At 34.4% G+C, this 22836-nt stretch overlaps 1 protein-coding gene across 21 annotated transcripts in view; it reads left to right on the plus strand.

The window, feature by feature from the left end:
* Positions 1 to 22836, plus strand: part of PTPRM (protein tyrosine phosphatase receptor type M) — a 482202-nt gene that overhangs the window by 286975 nt on the left and 172391 nt on the right. For 12 of the 21 annotated variants that reach the window (XM_039339174.1, XM_039339176.1, XM_039339175.1 and 9 more), the window contains 2 exons: positions 9137 to 9269; positions 21532 to 21561. In XM_039339174.1, coding sequence (XP_039195108.1) covers positions 9137 to 9269; positions 21532 to 21561 — 163 coding nt within the window. The remainder of the gene's footprint in view (positions 1 to 9136; positions 9270 to 21531; positions 21562 to 22836) is intronic. The other 9 variants (XM_039339179.1, XM_039339181.1, XM_039339182.1 and 6 more) reach the window with 1 other exon arrangement.

Raw genomic sequence — 22836 nt, forward strand, 5'->3', positions numbered from 1 at the left:
TATTCCTGCCAGCTTGATAAAGATGTTGAAGAGCACTGGGCCCAGAACAGAGCCCTGGGGCAATCCACTACACACTTCCCTCCATGTAGAAGCAGTTCCATTGAGGACCACATGCTGAGTACAGCCGGACAGTCAGCTACGAATCCATCTGGTGGTGATGTTGTCTAACCCACATTTTTCTACCTTATCAAGTAGTAGGTTGTGGTCTACTTTATCAGATGCCTTACTGAAGTCCAAGTAAATTATATCCACAGCATTCCTCTGTCACCTTGTCAAAGAATGCAATAAGATTTGTCTGGCATGATTTGTTTATTACAAACCCATGTTGGCGTTTGGTAATGACTTTGTTTGCATGACTTTGTTCCTAACACTGTCTTTAAGCTGAATTTGTATGTAAGTTGGAACTTGTACTTATAAATTAATTTACTAACAATAGTAGATGGTGTTGTCCTTCCTTAAACTGATAAATTGTTGAACATGAATGCAGTGCTTTCACGAACTGTTGGAAACAGTCTGTATATTAAACACTGCTACTTCAGTAATTCCTGAAAACTTTGCATGGCTTCAACAGTTCATCGGCTCAAGGAAGTAGAATGCCAGCTGCCATTTTTAGTAATAGGTAACCTGTTCCTATCTAAGGGTTATCCTTAAGTTGGACCTTCTCAAGCCAGGAATTACCTATAGTATGCATTTATTACAGGTACTCATAGCAAACAAATAGACATATATGGAAAATTATGGAGCAGCTGTTGTCTTTAGCATCTAAATTTAGATAAAGTTTTTCACTGACTCAGTTGTCAAACTTGGCTCTATCACCAACCTTATTATCTGTATATCTGCTTCGTTAGAACTCCGCATTTGTTGCATTGTGTTTTTTTTTTTTTTCAAAAATTCTGAGTCTCTGCATTCTGTAGATCTGAATGTAAAGTGAATAGAAAATGTGATTCTTTCTGCAACAGCAGCTGAATGCATTTTAATAGGCTATAGTGCCACTAGTGATTTATTGCCCTTTTTTGTTCTTTTATGTGTTGTATTTGTCATTTCTGTGGTGGCTGTTTCATCTGTAAAACAGTATAGTTACAAGAAAATGCTAAGAGGATATAGAGTTGCGATAGGTTGGTGAGTTTCCTTTCTCCCTTGTCCAAGAATTGCTCTTTATGTGCCCATCCTATCCCACAGCAAAAAAAAAAAAAAAAAAGCCCCCTGGTCAAATTACTTTCCCAAAATAAGTATATTTATTCATATAGAGCACAAATAAATATAAACTAAATAGCTACAGTTAGTGAATAATTCAGAAGGATATTAGGAATAGCATATCTTCTGCTGGCAACAATCCCATAAATAGTAAAATAACCCTTTCTCAATTGTTTGCAAAATAAAATGAACTGACAAGTCAGTATGATAAAACTTGACAATTATTGGGATTATTTTATCACTATTTTATTGTGAAAAATGCAATAAGGGGATTTGGTGTTTTTATTCATCCTAATTACAATTAGCCTGAATATACAACCTATATTGCAAGAACACGAAGTAATTAGATGAGGAGACCTGAACTCTTTGATAGCCTCACATTGCAATAAACAAAGACATACATTCAATTTCACAGCTGCTAAGGTTGTTGGCCAACCAGGGACAAAAATAGCCAGGAAAATGATTGAATCCTGGGAAATAGGCTCCTTGTCAGTCAATAAGAATGGTGATTCACCATCAACTAATCAGATACTTAGAAGCCAAGGGTGTGGCAGCACAAGGAAACAGCAACCAATGACTTAATAGCCTGCCATCAGCACCCCAATTAACAACTGAAAGCCGCACACAATCAGACATCATGTAAATACTACACATGGAACAGCCCAGTGCACCAATTCTGGAGAGAAAGTAAGTTCCCCGAGGATGGGTTCCAGCACAAGTCCAAAAGCTTGGAAGACTAAAACTCTGGTCCTGAGGACCGATTCCGATTGTATCCTGCAACATTATCTTAGGACACGTATATTTGCCTTCATTTGTGAAAAACACAAATGCCTCAGAGGCCACTGCTGATAAAGGTGTTGGAAAGAATTCCAGAATAATGTTTTCTTCCTTTATTGTTATTACAGTAGACTCTTAATGGTGTTAGACTGAACAGCATCTATATATATATCAAATTGTTAAGATAGCTGTAGCTATAGATTTAAACAAATGATAAAAATCTAAATTTATTTTGTCCACAGAAGAAAACCATATGTTCTAAAGCCAAGCTTATTATTACCAGGTGCATTGGCACTGGTAGCCAGCTGACAGGTTGTTTAGAGTTCAGAGACAATAGGCACAAATCAGAGTGAAATGTCCTAAATGATTTAAATATTAAGATAGTTATAGGGAAAAAATATTTACCAATATATATCCCTTCAGCTTGCAAGGTACCACAGCGAAATGGCAGCTGACAAAGTCCCTTTATGGTTGTATTTAGATCTATGCTAGGGTTCAAAATATAAGGGACTTTTGTCATCCTTTTATACTTTTCCTAACCAAAAGTTGAAATGGTCGGGAGACTTTCTCAATAAAATATTTTACCTACCGTACTCTGGAGATGGCCTGGTGGCACATCTTAGCAGTGACTTCTTTGTAATTTAGATAGTTGACCGATTTCCAGGGATATTTTTAAATAAAATGGAGAGCCTAGCAGGCAATATCTAATGAAGACCCGATGACATATCTTGCCAATATCTTGGGAACTGAAACAATTGTCCCTCTGACAAAGATAATTGTGCATGAGATTATTTCTAATATACCACTATTTATTTGTTTATCAATTGTTACAAGCAACAATATAAATAAAAGGCTGAAAGGCAAGAGTGATTTACAATACAATTAAGGAATCTGTGCAAGTGGAAGAATTTATAATACAAAGCTTATTAGGATATATACAATTTATATTGTCAGAACATTCATCTTATATGTATGGAGTAAAAAGGTAGATTATGCCACCAGCTTTTTGCCAAACTTTTGAATGCATTAGCCAAAAAATGTATTCATTTATGTGGCTTTGCACATTTTCTTAATTGTCTATATTTTCTACATTTTCACAAAAAAAAAATTGTTCTAGAAGTTTAAGAGGATCTTATAATGTTGCTGAAGCATGCTCACTGGTATCTCCAATTTTGCTAGAGGCTGAGTTAGAAAATATTTTGCTGCTGCTATAACAGAAAATATGACTAGCCCTGGAGAACACGTGCCCATCAGCTCTCCCTCAATATCTACAGATTTTCATCTCTTCCATTCTTTTTCTCTGCACATTTTTTCTCTTCTATCCATCTGTGATAAGATTGGTGGATTTCTTGCCATGATAGCAAAGGAAAGATAATTATGTGGAAATTATCTGGAGAGTAAGATAGAAGTTACAGACAGAGGGTTGGAAAGAGAGCTAGACAATATTGGAATTGGAAGAGAAGGAACTTTATTTGAGATTTAGAGTAATCAGAGGATTCTGATGAAGATATTAGAAGAAGGTTTTAATCTTAGCAATTTTTTAAAATTAAGATAAGGAGAATACAGAAGTAAAAATTATATAGAATAAATACAAGATTTGTGAGAATAAGAAATATTCAGAGCGAAGTTTTGTGCATTTTGTTAGGAAGGCAGATGAGTTTTACAGCAGCATTTTAATACAAGACCAAAGATACAGAGATAATTGTCCTTAAAGGAATTCTTATTAGAATCTTGCATAAAGGAAAAAGATATTATTTTTTGATTGAGTGATTAAAACAGAAAAGGATTCCATTTCTTTGGGACAAATTGGAAGGTTTGATTTTTACTTTAAACAGCACAGGTTTTGACTAAATTCTATCCAGAAAGTGAGAGGATTCCTAGAAAAATTAAAGAGGAATTGAAGGATATTTGAACGGAAATGTCTGATAGTAAAGATAAAGAAATCCCTGCAGATTTTACTGTGCTAGTCTTTGCCAACTATAGGGGCAGTGTTGATCTTTGTTTCAAAGGCCATTGTGCAGCTTCAGATTGTGTACCAGTTGTGCCATTCCTGAACCAGGAAGTGTCATGATAAGTCACCTTCCACACAGATTGCTGCAACTCTACATGCTGCTTCTCTTGAAGAATCTGGAAGCATCAGCTGGTACAAAATATGGCAGCACAGATAGTTAAAGCACACTTAGAGCAGTATACATCACAAGTAGTCTTCAACTTACAGCTGCTAATATAGTGACCATTCAAAGTTACAATAGCACTGAAAAACGTGGCTTATGGCCATTTTTCACACATCCATTGCAGCATCCCCAGGGTCATGTGATCAAAATTTAAATGCTTAGCAACTAACTCATATTTATGATGGTTTCAAATGTCCTAGGGCAAAGGTGTGAAACTGTCAGCCCGCGGGCCAGACGCGTCACATGGAAGCCATGCCCACCCCATTGCCGGCAATGGCAAAACAGTTCCGATCTGTTACACAGTGTTACATGACGTCGCGAGTTTGACATGTCTGCCCTAGGGTCATGTCACTACCTTTTGCAACCTTCTGACAGGCAAAGTCAATGAGGAAGCCATTTAACAACTGTATTACTGACTTTACAACTGCAGTCATTCATTTAACTGTGGCAAGAGAGGTTGTAAAATGGAGAAAAATTCATTTAACAACTGTCTCACTTAGCAACAGAAATTTTGGGTTCAATTGTGTTGTAAGTCGAGGACTACCTGTGCAACTTTGCTCCATGAGCTCTATTGATTATCAGTATGCTTTCAGGTTCAATTCAAGGTGCTGGTAATGAATTATAAAGCCCTACATGGCATGGAATTGGGTTATTTGGGGGACTGGCTCTCTCCAATCACATCTAACCATCCCATCAAGTGCAGCATGAAGGGCATGTTGTCATCTAATAGGACCTAGGAGAATAATATTTTCTGTTGTAACACCTACCCTTTGGACTGTCTTTACCCAGATTGGCCCTGACCTTGCAGACTTTCTAGAAGGCTTTGCTATCTGGCCAGTGGATCTGGGAATGTGGCTATGAAACCTATGAATGGCTGTATTATGAGGGACTCTCTAGAGATAATAAGTTTTTATGCTTTTTAATTTTTTAATGACTTTTGAGGTTATGTTTTTTGTTATTGTACTTGTCACTGCTCAGAGTCATATGGCCATATAAGCTTACCAAATAAATAAATAGAAAAATATTTTGGTTAAAGAATAATAAAATAAATTCTACTAAACTTATCGAGATTGACATTTGGTCGATATATAAATAATACATCATGCTTTTTTCTCAAGCTGTTTATTTTGATCTTTGGGCATCCAGACCAAACAAACAAAAAATTCAGAACTGCCAGCATCCATACACCAATTTAATTATTTAAAGACTATCATAACAATATATTGCTCCTACCAGGGAATAATTTCTGCAAGAGTTTTCCAGTGTTGTTGACATAGGAGCTATTCTAACTATCTCTGTTTTACTGGCTACATGCCAATAAAAGCCACAGTGCCATCATATATATCAACTTAAAAATAACACAGATAATACAACCTGCATCAAATGTGTCATGACATAATTTTCATATTTGATGAAATTAGTGTGCTGACATAGGTAAGTCCTTCTCCCCCCTTCCATGTCTTCAGAAGTCCCTAGTACTGTATGAGAATAGTATCAATGGGATAGGAATGAATGCACAAAGAGTTGGGGGAGAACTACCATTTATATGGCTTTTATCTTCTTTTTTATTGTCTTCCACACTTTAATATTTTTCCACCTTCACATTCAAAGCTCCCTATCTGTCATCAGTCCTGAGTACAGTCTTTTAGGATTTAGGGCTCCTGTTTATTCCCAGCTGAAAATACAGATGAGTTTCTTTAATTGATGTCTTGATTGAACTCTTTAGCATTTGACCCAGTTTCTGCATCAACAACACTGCAGCTGCAAGTGCACAGGATCACTTACTGCCACAAAAAGAAAATTCTTGATTTTTACCGTTTCATTCTGGTAAACCCCTCAAACTAGGTAATTAAAAAAACACACACCTCTATTTGACAATTTAATCTAGTCCTATTTTACATGAATCCCTGCACCTAATCACATTGCAGCTGTCACACAAGAGTACAACGTTCATGTTCCTAACCTGACTAGCAGTGTGTTAATATAGACACTAAAAAGTGATATTACTTGGATCCTGCACTCTGAATAATAATTTGATTGCAGGTCTCTTGAAGATATACAGTTTTGAAGGTGTGATCAGTTTCTTTTCCCTGAGAAAGAACAAATGGATATTTATCAGTTTCCATAATACACAGCTGAAAAGTTGTAGCAAGAAAACAATAGAATAAATATAAACTATCTTGAGCCAATTAATTCCAGGATCTGCTAGCTTCTGAAACTGATTATATATAAAATTATTATATATAAAAATTATTATATATAAAAATGATGTTCATTTTTAAAAAATAATTTAATGTGCTGGCATTGTGATATTGATAGGAACATCTGTTTAAGACATCACAAAAAGTACATTTAACATTAATGAAAAGAAATTGACCCACTTCTGGTTGGGCTTAAAGGAAAAATTAAAGTGAAACAATGTGCTCTGAAAGAATGGAGCTGTGGAAAAAAAAACATATCAAAAAAATAGATGCCATTATATATAATGTAATATAACATTTAACAGGAATAGTAACAAGTTCAGTAAGGTGAATTAGTGAATTAGTGTTTTACACTCAAATAAATTTATATTAAATCATTTTCATATCTCTGGCTTTTAACTGTACATTCCAACTGGTATTACATGCAGTGAAGCTACAGTTTCATAGCATGATTACATAATACTCATATTTTGTAAGAGTTCATATGGCTTAGCAAGCATGAGACCACAATTGCTTATTAAAACATCAGGATGCAATTGGTGACATAATTTCTCCACGTATATGTATTTCATATATATTGCCTTAAGCTCTCAGAATCTCCAGACAACATGCTATTGATTATCACATCTAGAGAGCGCGGGAGAAGGCTGTTGCAAATACCTGTCTTTTTAGCCTTATGTACTGTTGAACCTTTGTGTTTCTACTAAGGCTGTAAAGAAAATTTGACAAACTTAAATTGATTTAAAATAGTTGAGTTGTGGTTGTTGTTTTTCTCTTGTACTCTTCCAGGATATGGTGTCATTCCTTCTTTGCTGATTTTTGTGTAAGTGTCTATGGAGATTCTCAGTCATCCAGATCATGGTTGTCCCAAAAGTGCTTTTTTCAAGACAATTGGACTTTCTTGTTTTTCTTGAAGACGTTTTGCTTCTCATCCAAGCGTATAAATCCTGCCATTCCTCACCATCCAGACAGAGCCGAAGAGGCTTCTTGGATGAGAAGCAAAACATCTTCAAGAAAAACAAGAAGGTCCATTGCCTTGTGAAAAAAGCACATTTGGGACATTCTTTGTGTAAGGTTATACCAAAGGTCATAGTATGAAAACAGGTGGTATTGAAATTAAAAACAGAAAAACTGTAGTAAAAATAACTGTAGCTTGCTGACAGTGTGAAAACATTGACAATGTAAATTTGTGTGGCCTAATAGTAAAATATTACCATCTGGAGATCATTAGTTCCTCACACTTGGCACATATAAAACATCTGGCTCACTTCCCTGGCTTCCCTATTCTTCATCATGGAAATGACAAAAAGCTTGATAAAAATTGTGAGATGTGCCATATGAGAAACTACTAAGTACTGAGACAATCGTAGTTCTTCTGGTTAGTAACCTCAATATTGTCTTCATTTGACAAGTTGGTATATAATTGGTTCCGGGAATTTTCCAGTGAAGAAAGGCTTTATTTATTGTATCTGCAGATTGAAAATGAGTTCAGTTCTTTATTAGACACAAAATGGATAGTAGTTGTTCAACTAATGTTTCAATTAATTAATCCTATAAGCTAGCAAGAATAATTTTATAAGCCTGACTGTTGCTTACTTTAGTGTGTCATTTATTGTTTACTTATTTATGCTTATATGTTGCTCTATTTCCAAAGTTTCAAATGGCATTGGAAGTCTGGCATCATTAGATGTTGACTAATTAAAAAAAAATCTACCTCAGAAATACACATTAACGTATTGTCTAAGCAAATGATGGCCGCCAACACCCCCCCACACACACACACACTTAATCACTTGATTCTGTTGTGTGTTGTTCCCCAGATTTAAAATATAATTACATTTTACTCTTTTGTCATTCACATCCATGTCAGTTCCCAGGAAATTTAATGAGAAAGCTTATAAGTCAGACTTGTTTCCAGGATGATTTGTCTACCTTGTGAAGGTGACATGGAACCTCAAATGATGGATACTGCCAGATTTTGATTAAAATGTCAGAAGTCCTGCAAGGAGGTCAACATAGTGAACTAAATAATGCATCCTTAACAGTATTAATGCTAAAGTTATTTTTCAAGAAAATGAATGTTCATAAGACATAGATTCTAATATTCTGCATTATGCAATAAACAGAACAAACAGTTTTGTTTTGTTTTTGTAATGAGGAGGTTACAAAAGCTTAAGACAGTGACTGCTATAAGGCACTGGTTATCTCATTTAAACAGATATAAAATGTAGGTGCCAGTGGTATGATCATCAGCTGTTTTCTATTTTATGAATAAATTGCTTAGAAGGAGTCATTTGCCCACCAGATGTGACCTAGATTTATATTTCCAAAGGCAAAAAATCTATTGTGTAAAAACAAAAGAATTGCTGGTAAAATGCATGCTAAATTAGCTTATCTCACATTTTCAGGTGTTTAAGCTAATATGTTAAGGAATTAGTGCTTCATTTATTTAAAAAATTACAAAATGCATTTCAGCAAATTAAATTTGGATAAAAGCTTACAGTAGTTACTGTTTCAATAACTACAATAAAGTAGCAAAACAAACTGGGAAGGCAACACCTATAATTTGAAATATAACAAATTGCTTTGTAAAAACAGGGCAGTAAGCTGTTGGCACTAAAATTTATTTTGGCATTAGGAGTAATTACATTTTCTATAAACAACAGCAGGCCCTAGAAATAAAAGTTTTATGTCTGCCAGCCATGATGACTCTTCTTCTTATGATAACAAACTAATAAGCAAAGCATTCAATGTCTTATTTTCTTTTCTCTTTTCAAACATTGACTTTAGGTGCTGCCACGAGGAAACCAGATCCTGAACAAGAGAAGCAAACAGATCATACTGTTAAAATTGCTGGCATCATTGCAGGAATCTTGCTGTTTGTCATTATATTTCTTGGAGTTATATTAGTTATGAAGAAAAGGTGAGTAATTAATAGTCTATTTTGCTTACTTATCATATTTTATTTTGCCCAGTAAACTTACTTCCCTGGGCCTATAATGTCTCTGGGGTGTGGGTGTGGGTGAGAGTGAGAGAGAGAGAGGGAGAGAGAGAGAGAGAGAGAGTGAGTGAGAGAGAGAGAGAGAGAGAGAGAGAGAGCATGGAGATATAAATCTCCTGTATGTTCTTAAATAAAAGATATCTAAACTTTATGGCCAACCCTTTTTATGGATGATTTTAAAGAGGCAATGCTGTTTTTTACACCTTAAGTTTGCAAGTGTTGAATGAAACTCAGATCTGACATTTTTCTTTGATAGTATTGTAAGCAAATTAATGTTAGAGTGCTTCTGTTAAAATAACCAAACTTTAATAAGTACACCAGAATATACCATATAATCAGCCCAAATGATATAATGTTTATCAGTATCTCTTCTGTAACTTGAAGGTAAGGTGAATATTGAATTCAGTATGAAAATTTTACAAAATTGCTCAGTAAAACAGGCAATAGGTTTCATGAGCAAATATAGAAAGTAAGCAAAATCTTTGGTTTAATTTTACTACTTGCAGAGCAATCCAATAGAAGAAATAAAATAGTCCTTCCCAGGTGGACAATTCCTTCAAAGTAGAAAAGAAAATATTTAAATTCAATCCAATTAAAGGATAGGTGTGAATTTGTGATTTGATTTTCCTTGAAAATTCATATTTTTCTGTCCACAGGGGAAAAAAATAAGATTGTACAATATTAATTCCATAGATAACTTAGGATAGATTTAGCAAGTATTGTAAGGACAGCAGCAGACTCTACTCTTGATAACTAATTAATATGACTAGCATTATGGAAATATCAGGCTTAGGTGGGATTCAGCCAGTTCGCACCACTTCAGTAGAACCAGTAGGTAATTTTCTGTTGCCCAGGCCCAGAATAGACTTCCGGAAGCGGCATCCACATAGAGAACAAAAATCTTACTAAAAATACTAAACAAATTATATAAAAAATAAAATATAAGAACTTAATAAAACAGAACAAGCAAGATAGAAAAAAGGAAAAAATATGAAAAATCTAGACTTGTTACCTACACATGAAGTATTCAACAATATACAAACATTTCAAATTAGAAAGAAAAAAGTATTTTTTCAAAATATGAAATCTGTCAATGATACATTATATCATTTTTATTAGATTATATTTAGATGTATTAGTAAAACACTTGATTGATGGGATTGTACATTGAAAAAGATTTCAGTGGTTGTCTTTAGAATGTTCCTAAATTCATATTATTTAAACAATATAGACTCTGGAGAGTTGAAGCCATGAACTGTCACTTTAGCAAGCTTTCATTTAGATATATATTAGATCACTCCATTCATGTAACAGAGAGGATTTATAAAGAAATTGAAAATAAATGAATGACAGAAATAGGTGAACATCTGTGAGAAAACTCAGGTCATTTGGATTTTGGGTAAAGTTTTGCATCTTTTCATTCATAAAAATAAATAGAAATACTTTTGATATTGTTTGATTTCTTTGAAGAAATAAACATAACCATTATGAAATAGCAATGTAGACTAAAAAGTCAATACTCTAAGAAGTAAAAATCTAAATTACATATTTAGATCAAGAATTTTTGGTTATGTTTATTTTGATATAACAAAGCTTTTCCAGAGCTTACCGATTTCCAGAAAGTATGTTGAACTAATTGGTCAACCTAAAGAAATAATGAAATTGATTGAGGTTCTTCTTCCAAATGGCAGCACATACATACTTTTATGAAATACAAGCCAGAATTGCACAGAAAATACTTCTGAAGGGTTACAGAACTGAAGTATGCAAGTATGATTCACATAAGAAAGGAAGCTGAAAATCTATGGGGTATATTATTGCTTCTCATTCAGAGCTGGTTCTTAGCAAATATTAGGTATCCCCCTGCCTTTTCATTCCTTTATGTAATACAAGCAGTATGCAGGTAGTTTTTTTTTACTTATATATTTTTAAATTTTCATTTCTGATCCTATTCTTTTTATATCATTTTTTTTCCTTTATGTATTAAGTACCATGTGAGTAATATTGATAGACAAGGTATTATTATTGTTATTGTTATTATTTATTTATTTTATTGCTGTAGGTTTTCTGGGTGGTGTATCATCATAATTACATATATTGTTTAGTAATGTATGATAATTCTATAATAATTCTAGCAAGTATTATGAATATGTTTATGGGACATCAAACTATTTCATCTATCTTAATACTTTAAACCTATATGGAACCCTAACATAAAATAAGAAGGCTAGTGAAGCAATATTAATAAGGTTGTTTAGCTTTCTTTTCCATATCATAGATGAATGTCACTATTAGTTAAAATAAAAGGACACTTATTTGCAGTAGTAGCTATGGGATATCAATACCTGACACTTAATCAAAACAATAAAAATATACTTTTTTGTTGTTGTTAGTTGCAAAGTGGTGTCCAACCCATCGTGACCCCATGGACAATGTTTCTCCAGGCCTTCCTGTCCTCTACCATCTCTGGAGTTTATTTTATTTTATTTTTTATTTTATTTTTAAAATACACACACACACAAAAGAACACATATTCTTGCTATACTTGCTATACTTCAATATTAAATTCTAATCATTTCATAATAGCCTCCCATTTAACACAAACCAAATCCAAGACAGTCCAAATTGCTATAAAACCTTTACCATCCATAATTATCATCTCAAATTTAATAGTTATATCTTATTCTGGGTTTCCTTCTATTCCAAATAGGTTTCCATAGTCGAGTCTCTAGTTCCGCAAATAGCTCTCCGATTATCTCCACACTGTGCATAAAAGCAAGAGGTTTCCCATTATCCATTTTCTTAGGCTGGTATAAAAGTTATAGTCATTCTGAAAAGCTCGTGCCAAAGCGTCATTTCCCATCTTTTTCAAGGTTGCATAAACTTTAGTTGAAATCCTTTTTTTTGGTATAGTCCTCTTTAGTCAAGTTTTGCTCTTCTTCCAATAGTTTTTCCTCTCTCAAAAAGCCAAATGGTACCTGCAAATCAGCTTGAACTTCCAAAGTAAGCTCCTCCATTTCCATATTATAGGTCATCTGACCATTTATATCAAGGCTTATTCCCAGTATCGATTGCAAATCCAATTGTACATTTGCTTCTTCTGTCTCAGTAAGCTGAGAGCAAGTCTTTTGAATACAATTTCACTTAAAGCTTGTGCTTGACTTTGTCGATGTAAAGAAATCTATTTTTACAAGCAATTATCATCTCCATGTTTTCCAAGATTTTATCCAAAATATATTTATAAATAGAGTCTGAACAGGTTTCTTCCATTTTTATCATATTTGAAGACATTCTCTTTTTGGGGGAGACTATATTTAAATACACACTCAATATCCATCTCCTCCCAAATTTCTTAGTCTATTTCCTTTATGCAAATTCCAAGAGAAAAGAAAAAAAAAATAACAAAAGCAATACGTAGTTTCAGCAAAAGGTGTCCCCCAACGAGTAATCAAAGTTACAAATAATCAGTCTTTTCGGAAAACATAAAAAAATAAAAAAATAATACTCTCCATATGCATAGCCTCTTAAATCTCTCTAAAAGAAAAATTTTGGGGGCTCCAAAGTATTCAAAAATAGAATCAGCCATTAAAACAAAAATAGGTTTCGTCCTTTTCTTAAAACGCCGCTTCAACAAAAAGGGGAATAATTCCAGAAAAAAAAACTTTTCACAGGAAAAAAAGAAAATAGAGGTTAAAAAAAAAATCTCACCGAATCATCCATGGTGGGCCTGCTTGCTTAGATGATCTTATGGCTTACGGTTGGCGCAGCTAAATGATTGACCATTTTATTGGCCGATCTTTACCCTGTCGGCCCAAAGGAGATACTTGGTGCACAGAGGACGCCGCCGCTCCTCTGCAACTATCCAAGAAGCCTCCTCAACGGTAGACGCTCCTCCAGAGCGTCTTTTTGACCCTCTAAGGGTTCTACCGGCAGGGGAAACTCGATCGGCAAAGGGACAACACCCTTTGTTCGACCGCACCGCCACAAAACCGGAACCGGAAGCCTAGCCCTACCTTTCTCATGATGTGCTCTGCATATAAGTTAAATAGGCAGGGTGCAGAATACAGCCTTGCTGGACTCCTTTCCCAATTTTGAACTGATCAGTGGTTCTGTGGCCAGTTCTCACTGTTCTTTCTTGGCCCGCATAAAGGTTTCTCAAGAGACAAATAAGATGGTCTGGTACTCCCATCTCTTTAAGAACTTGCCACAATTTGTTGTGATCCACACAATCAAAGGCTTTAGCATAGTCAGTGAAGCAGAGTAGATGTTTTTCTGGAACTCCTTAGCTTTCTCCATGATCCAGTGTATGTTGGCAATTTGATCTCTAGTTCCTCTGCCTCTTCAAAATCCTGCCTGGACTTCTGGAAGTTTTCGATCCACATATTGCTGGAGTCTAGCTTGTAGGATTTTAAGCATAACTTTACTTGCATGTGAAATGAGTGCAATGGTGCGATAGTTTGAACATTCTTTGGCATTGCCTTTATTTGGAATTGGAATGTAAACTGACCTTTTCCGATCCTGTGGCCACTGTTGAGTTTTCCAAATTTGCTGGCAAATTGAGAGTAGCACTTTTACTGCACCATTTTTTAAGAGTTTGAATAGCTCAGCTGGAATATTGTCATCTCCACTAGCTTTGTTGTTGCTCAGCTTTCCTAAGGCCCATTTCACTTCACATTCTAGGATGTCTGTCTCGAGGTCAGTGACCACCCCATTGTGGTTATCAAGGATGCTAAGCTCGTTCTTGTATAGTTCTTCTGTGTAATTTTGCCACCTCTTCTTAATCTCTTCTGCCTCTGTTAGGTCATTGCCATTTTGGTCCTTTATCATGCCCATCTTTGCATGAAACGTTCCCTTCATATCTCCAATTTTCTTGAAGAGATCTCTGGTCCTTCCTATTTTATTGTTTTCTTCTGTGTCTTTGCACTGTTCATTTAAGAGGGCATTCTTATCTTTTCTAACTATTCTCTGGAATTCTGCATTCATTTGGGTGTATCTTTCTCTTTCTCCCTTACCTTTCGCTTCCCTTCTTTCCTCAGCTATTTGCAAAGCTTCCTCAGACAGCCATTTTGCTTTCTTGCATTTCTTTTTCTTTGAGATGGTTATAGTTGCTACCTCTTGTACAATGTTGCAAACCTCCATCTATAGTTCTTCAGGCACTCTGTCTATCAGATCTAATTCCTTAAATCTATTTGTCATCTCTACTGTATATTCATCAGGGATATGGTTTAGTTCATACTTGAGTGGCCTAGTGTCTTCCCCTACTTTCTTCAATTTAAGCCTAAATTTTGCAACGAGAAGCTCATGATCTGAGCCACAGTCAGCTCCTGGTCTTGTTTTTACTGAATGTATATTCTCCATCTTTGGCTACAGAGCACATAGTCAATCTGATTTCTGTGTTGACTGTCTGGTGATGTCCATGTGTAGAGTCATCTCTTGGGTTGTTGGAAAAGAGTGTTTGTTATGACCATCGTATTCTCTTGACAAAATTCTATCCGCCTGTGCCCTGCTTCATTTTGTACTCCAAGGCCAAACTTGCCTGTTATTCCATTTATATTTTGGCTTCCTACTTTAGCATTCCAATCCCCCATGATGATAAGAACATCATTTTTTGGTGTTGATTCTATAAGGTGCTTTAGGGCTTCATAGAACCGGTCAATTTCATCCTCTTCAGCACCAGTGGTTGGGGCATAGGCTTGGACTACTGTGATATTGAATGGTTTCTTTGGATTCATTTTGGGGATTGTATCCCTGTATTGCTTTTCCTACTCTTTTATTGACTATGAAGGCTACTCCATTTCTTCTGAGGAATTCTTGCCTGCAGTAGTATACCTGATGGTCCTCTGAATTAAATTCACGCATTCCTGTCCATTTTAGTTCGCTGATTCCTAAGATGTCGATGTTCAGTCTTGTCATCTCTTGTTTGACCAGTTTGGCTTGGTTCATGGATCTTACATTCCAGGTTCCTGGAATGGAGAAAAGATCTTTACAGCATCAGACTTTCCTTTCACCACCAGATGCATCCACAGCTAAGCGCCCAATCACTTCACTCTTTCTGGTACCACTAGTACTAGCCCTCTGCTCTTCCCCAGTAGCACACTGGATACCTTCCGACCTGAGGGGTTCATCTTCCAGCATCATATATTTTTGCCTTTTGGTACTGTCCATGGGGTTTTCATGGCAAAGATACTGGAGTGGGTTGCCATTTCCTTCTCCAGTGGATCACATTTTGTCAGAACTGTCTGCTATGACCTGTCCCTCTTGGGTGGTCCTGCACGGCATAGCTCATAGCTTCATTGAGCTACGTAAGCCCCTTCACCACGACAAGGCAGTAATCCATGAAGGAGGAAAAAAAAGATACTTTAAAAGGATGCTATTATTAGATTGTTGGTAGTAGCAGAGCTGACGCACACTGAACAACAGAACTGATAACAGAATTAGAAATTCTAATTATATTTAACATGAAACTACTGGGTGAGATCCTCCAGTACCATGGGATGATTATGCCCTTTAAGGCATGGATTCAGGATATCTGATGACCCCCCCTTAACCTCATAGGTCTAATTTGCCAAACTCATTCCAGCAGAAAGGACTCACTTTGGATCTCATTGACCAAAGAAGGGGGACTGCTAGCTTGGGGATGGCTGATGGGGTAGAGAGGATTTTCATCCCCAAGCTGCCCAGCATCTTAGTTCTTAATCTTTTTATTCTAATTGTAATTCTTTTAGCACTTTTTAACTTTTTATTATATTGTAAGCCACCCAAAGTTGCTGTATTAGTGAGATGAATGGCATAGAAATTTAATAAATTTATTTAATAAATAAATTTCAAATAATAAAAATTCTCTTAACAACCTCTGTATACAGTAAGCTCAGCATCTATTTACTAAATTCCTTTTGCTGCTGACGTTCACGTTTCTTAACTGCTTATAAATTACGTAAAAATGGCAATATTAAGGATAAAATCAGCCAAGTCTCACTTGCCTTAATTTTATTATAAATCTTATCTTTGTCAACAGCCATTGTCTTCTTTTAATAGTTGTAAAAGCTCCTTAAGACATTATTATAGTATAGTAAGAGCCACTGGGATGTATGGCTGTCCTGTGTAATATAGCAACATCAGATAATTCAGAACACATAAAAGGTGCTTTTATTAGAATTTTTTCTTCCAGTTATCTAGAGCTACCATAGTAGGAGAAGAACCTGAGGAACAGACTTTTCTCTTGTCATCTGACAATTTAGTCTTCTAAATAAATGAATGAACTTTGGTGGTATGTGATAAAATAGAAAAGTTAACTTAATTGTATCTTAATTATTCCCTTAATCGTAAAGTCATGTTTTATTTTTCCCTATTGATTTAGGTAGAAGTTACAACAAGCTTTTTTGTGTTTACATTTTTTTTTGTCTGTCTTGATTCTTTGAGGATTCAGTTTCATTGGGTGACCTCTGGTCCTAGTATTTTGGGAAATGGAAAATAGCTTGTTGACTTTATTCCAGCATGCATAATTTTGCACACCTCAATCTCTCTTACTTGCCGCCTTTCTAGACAAAAAATTCCAAGTGTCACAACTTTTCCCCATAGGGAAGCTGCTCCAGTGACCTCATCATACAGAATATTGATTTATATATTGGCATCTCTATTTTTAATACTGTTCCTTGTTATCCTTATTATCATGTTGGCCTTTTTTTTACAACAGATGTACACTGTGTTGAAACTTCCATTGAACTGTCTATGATCATTTCAATCTCTTTCTTCATCAGTCAGTGCTAGTTCTCATTCCATTAACTTTTATGAATAGTTAGGATTTGCCAATTCATCATAACATCTAAATTTGGTTAAGTTTTAATTGTTGTTAATTTGACGTTTAATTTTCTTTCTTTATGTGAAAGGAACTGATAATGTTAGAACCAAAGACTCCTGTAAATGAGTCTCCACAACTTGTGATTAATATTTTGTTGGAACCAGACCATATCATTCTTTAAGTAAAGAATACAATCACACTTGTAATCTGTAAATATGAATGCTTATCTTTTTGTAAGCTGAGCAATTAAGTAGAACATGAGTCCAACCCTTGTTCCACAGACTGGTACCAGTCCATGGCCAGTTGGGAATCTGGTCATGCAAGCGGTGAGTGCGTGCACGAAGGTCCACTTGCACAAGTGGCAGGTGCACAAGCGGAACCCTCCCCTCCCCCCCCACCACTGCTGCTACTGCTGTTGGTCCACAGAACCAGAAAGGTTGGGGACCACTAAGAGAAACAATTTGGAGAGGATATGCTAAGGTTATGTTAAGTTAGCAGTGTAAAACATTGAAATGCTGTTTTTCTTCACTGTATATAAACAAATTATTTCTTTCTATGTACAGATTTCCAACTTCTTTATTAAAGTTTGTGCTCTACCAGGTTATATGTCACCTGCTTTAACCAATTCATTTGACATGAATGGTGGAATTTGACTTTTTTTTTAAGAAAGTATCCCCATGATGCATAGCAAGACATAGCCAAACTGAAATTTCAAATCAGCAAATACTGCAGAAAACTTTCAACTTTAATAGATTTGTGTGGATTATGCCAACCCAACTCCTTATTTCATCAATCTTTTGATAGGAAGAACAATTCAAATTCATATCAAAAGCTTGTTAATATGTCATAATACCATTTCACCAGCTGCCTCTTTCTCAGCCCCAAATTGGATCATTATTGCAAATGAGTAAGGGGCAGGAAAAGCGTTTATACAAATGATACTTAACTTTGTGTTCATATCAGAAAGCAATAAAATAAAGTTTTCAAACAACAGTAACAGAAAACAAAACAGAAAAATAAAGAAAGATGGAAAGATTGTTTTTATACTACTAGTATTGGAATCAATAGAGCAGGCCTACACAACATTTGGCTCGCCACCAACATTTTTGAAAAAGTAAATAAATTTGCTGCCCTTTTTTCAAAAGGCCCACTGCCAAGCACCTCCAGCGTCTCCAGGCCTCACCATCACTATCATCTCCAGTGTTGCTTCTGCTGCTTCTCTAGCCATCAGACAGGTATTTCTTTGCAGCCTGTAATGATTTTTCTCCTTACAAGTTTCTGGAACATTTCCAAGTTGGAGTGTTTTAGAGAGACATAGGATTCTCTTGACTATGGCATGATGTAAGCCTTGCTTCAATTAATTAGAGGTAGTCCTCAACTTATGATCACAATTGAGCCTAAAATTTTTGTTGCTAAGCCAGACAGTTGTTAAGTGAATTTTCCTCCTTTCATGACCTTTCCTGCCATAGTTGTTAAGTGAATCACTGCAGTTGCTAAGTTAGTAACATGGTTGTTAAATGAATCTGACTTCCCCATTTACCTTGCTTGTCAGAAGGTTGCAAAAAGTGATCAATTGACCACAACCATCATATATATGAGTTAGTTGCCAACTGTATGAATTTTTATCACATGACCATAGAGATGCTGCAATGGTCGTAAGTGTGAAAAATGGTCATAAGTCACTTTTTTCAGTGCCATTGTAACTTCAAAATATCACTAAACAAACTGTTGTAAATTGAGGTCTACCTGTAGTTAGGTAACAATAAGAGGAACAATATTTTCTTCTATATGTTTCAGTATGTAGTTTAACATCTGTCAAATATTCATTTCTATAAAAATTTCATCATTCTTTAAAATAAGGGTAAAGGAGCTATGTCAATGTTCAGTTTTCTGATATCAAGTAGTAATGTAAAACATTTCCTGAAATTAAAGCAGCTGATTTCTCAATCATTTCAGTGCATAAATCTCAATGTAATTTTGGAAGAATTCTTCATCCAAATACCTAACAATTTCCCACTGATTAATTATATTTGTTGCTGAAATAATTGCTATGGTATGGTAGCACCAATAATTGTACATTCCTGTTTCTATAATCAATGTTTAAGAATGCTGTGTCTTAGAAGTCTAAAAAGAAAAGAAAAATGAAATTATCTTTAAGGTGTAGACTCTCAATATTTCTGTCATGCACAGCAGCATGTCAAAGGAGTTGTTTTGTATGCAGTTCAAAAATACAATAAATATATAATAACAACTTTCGCTTTGAAAAACAAATTACATTTTCCCCTTTAAATGGAATGTTAACATTTGTGCATTTAACAACTACTCTACAAAGGGTTAAATGTTAAGGAAGTAACTTCCTGTAATGTTAAGGAAGTAGCGTTTTCAGTAAACAATACGGAAAACTAAGAATGTAAAATCAGGAAACATCTCTATAGACAAAAAAAATGAGAAATAAAATGTGATAAAATTCTTATGTTCAATGAGACGCCTAGAACATAATCTGCAATCCTTTGTCAGGTCTATTTATGGTGAACTGTGGATTGTTTTGTTTTATGGTACCAGGCAGTAAACACTGTGCTTATTTATTATAAACACAGTATATTATTTTACTGACTCTTATATATTTCTGTTACCCGTCCTTGCAGTGAGTTAAAATGATTAATTATACCTTAAGTAGTTTTTAGAAATATTTCTATCTGAAATATTTCTGCTGTTCTTTGAAGAATCAATAGTGCATAGTCTCATTTTTGTTTCTATACTTACTAGCTCTTTTGGTCTAGATAGAGCTGTGTGGTCCTTAAAAAAAATCCTAACAAGTTGAATAAGTTGTACAGCTCCATCAGACCTATCAGGGCTGACACCTGCCACTGGCTTTAATTGCCCCATCACCTCTTTCTGCCTTTTAGTATTGGCCAATACCTGCAAGCTACGCAATATTTAATATTTTCTGTAATGTGTAAGGAATTATGGGTAATGAAAATGGCTGACAGTTTGTAGCCATTCATATTCACCACAGTGTTGCTAAAGCTTTTATCATTGCTCGTATAGCCACACTGAAGAAAACCTATGCTTGAAAAAAAAAATCTGTTATTGCAACTCTGGCAAGTAACTTGCCTAGTTTTTTTTTAACCATTACCAAAATAATAATTTTACTGTAGCGAAACTCTAGATACCAATACAGGGCTTCTTTTTGATATAAGAAAATTGAAAATATACATCCGAAATTGATTCCAAGTCAAATAATTATTGTAGAATAAAATACAGCCTTTAAAGTCTTATACTTTTAAACTTTATTCTTAACTTTTGAGATCTGAAGAAATAGAAGTATCTGTTACATTGAAGCATAGTTGGGTTGCCTTTAAAACGTAAGTTCCCTGAGTTTGGCATGTAGCTGATAAAAACTTGATCTCTGAATTTGGGAGAGAGACTTAACTTTGCAAAGTGGCTTTTTCTCCCCTCAAGACAGCAGAAATGATGAGTACTTTAAACAAAGCAACAAGCTTTTATTAAAGAGGGGAGAGGTCAAGTCTTTTTATGGGGTACAGAAACAAATAATACATACATTTGGTATATGTGATGCATTAAAAAGCAAGAAATCATACAATAAAAAAACATTAATTAGATTTGAGAATTAAATGATAGAAATATTGGTCCTTGATAACATTCCATAAATGGCAAATTTATGGGTTATGTCAGTCCCTTTCCAAACTGAGTTTCTATCTTTTGTAAAGTTTTCAATTCAAGAACTTTCAAATTTGCTCCCATTTTTTACTTGCTGAAAAGGTTAGTTGTTGGATATCAAAAGAAGAAATGGCTTTAGCTAAAAGGAAAATACAGTTTTCTGAACTTCAAAATAAGACATGGATGCCATGCTAAAATGCTGATATCATCTTTATTTAAAAAATTAATAAGCCTAAAATTCCAGAAACAGCTAATCTTTTTTTTAAAAAAAAAAATACAGATTTAGAAAGAATTGCATAACCCACAGTACACTGGCAAAATAAAAACATCTTTTCTCTCTTTCAAAATGTCTTAATTATGTTTTAGAAATGTCTACTGTTATTTCTCCTGGAAATATTATAATATGAATTATCTCTGTGTTTCTGTATTTATGTCTTATATGCATGTGAAAGACATATAATTGTTATTGGTGGCTACTAAAAAAAATTCTGTGATGAATTTACTACTAAAGCTGTTGTGAAGAGTGAATATATCATCTGTCTTTTCCAGATGTGGTGCATGGTATGACATGCATTCTTGCTATCTTTTCATTTGTTTTTCCGGTTCTAGTTCATCTCGATTTTTTCATACATTAATATTTGGCTTTTCTTTCCTTCCATTTCATCTTTTCCTACACTGCCTAAAATCCTTCCACCATCATGGCAGAAGAAGCTATCACTCCTACACTTATTACCTGTAAGTAACTTACTTGTGCATCATCAGAGTCATGCTTTCCGCCATGTTGTTCTTCTGTGCATGAATAGTATCTTCTAATAATTCCCGTTCTCTTGTGAAACTCAAACACACTTTTCAAATTTGCTTGAAACAAAACATTTACATGTCATTGCAATGAAATCCATTTCCCTTTACATTTCTTTACCACTTATTGTGTGTTGAAGTATTGCATTTTTTCCACACAATTAGAGAAAATAAGCACAATTACTAAAAGGTACTCTTAAAAATAAGATTCAATATTTTTAATTAAAATATTTGCACCAGTTATTCCAATCTTATTTAGAATGAGGACCCAAGTGCGGGATGGGATGGATAGTTTTCTACTTTTTTGTACTTATTGAAAAATGTGGGATCATTTATTGTACACCCACTAGATTTTTAATCTTGTTCATAACAAGTATAGTATTGCTGGAATGCTGTTGGATTATATAACATCAGGCAGCCTTCTCCAATGTAGTGTCTTTTTATAGTTTGGATTTCAAATTCCATTATCATTGCGATGTGAAATAATAATTATTTTGCTGAAGTTCAGTATGTTTTAAAGAAACTAAGGTAGACAAGGCTTAAGAAACTGATTACCATTTTGATAAATAAGATAACACAAATAGGAATATTTACAGGATTTTGTTTACAAATATTCCCTTATGATTTAAATTAACAAGGATTGTTTATATGATATCATGTAATAGTGGATAAGTGGACAAGGACCAGATAGCCCAAGACCACATTTAGTTGAACAGAGAAATAGAAAATAAATAAATAAAGTAATAAAATAAAATAAAATAAATGATTTTTGGTTCTTAGATATTAGATGATTGTTATTGTTATATTTGTCTCATAAATACATTAGGCATATATATATATATATATATATATATATATATATATATATATATATATGAGAAAATCTGAATTTTATGTAAGAAATTGTAAGTAATGTTCTTATAAGAACATTAAAAATATTTTTACAACTTTTTGAGCAATCTTAAATGAGAAAAAAATAGTTTATAGATATTTAACTATAACATAATTCATTATCTAATGGCATGTTTTTGTCAGAATATTTGCATGTATAAGTCTTCATGTTATTAACTGGCACTTACAGTGTTATATTTATGGGAACACAAAAATAATTCCTGTATATGAACTAATTTATGCAGTAAATTGAGAGTCAACCTTAAATGGAATCGTCATATTCTGGCTTACTCAAGTATCTCTAAATTACAGAGTAGAAAT

This window comes from Crotalus tigris, unplaced genomic scaffold, assembly GCF_016545835.1.
Source record: "Crotalus tigris isolate CLP2741 ecotype Arizona unplaced genomic scaffold, ASM1654583v1 scf7180000017731.4096049, whole genome shotgun sequence".
In the NCBI taxonomy this organism is placed as follows: Eukaryota; Metazoa; Chordata; class Lepidosauria; order Squamata; family Viperidae; genus Crotalus; species Crotalus tigris.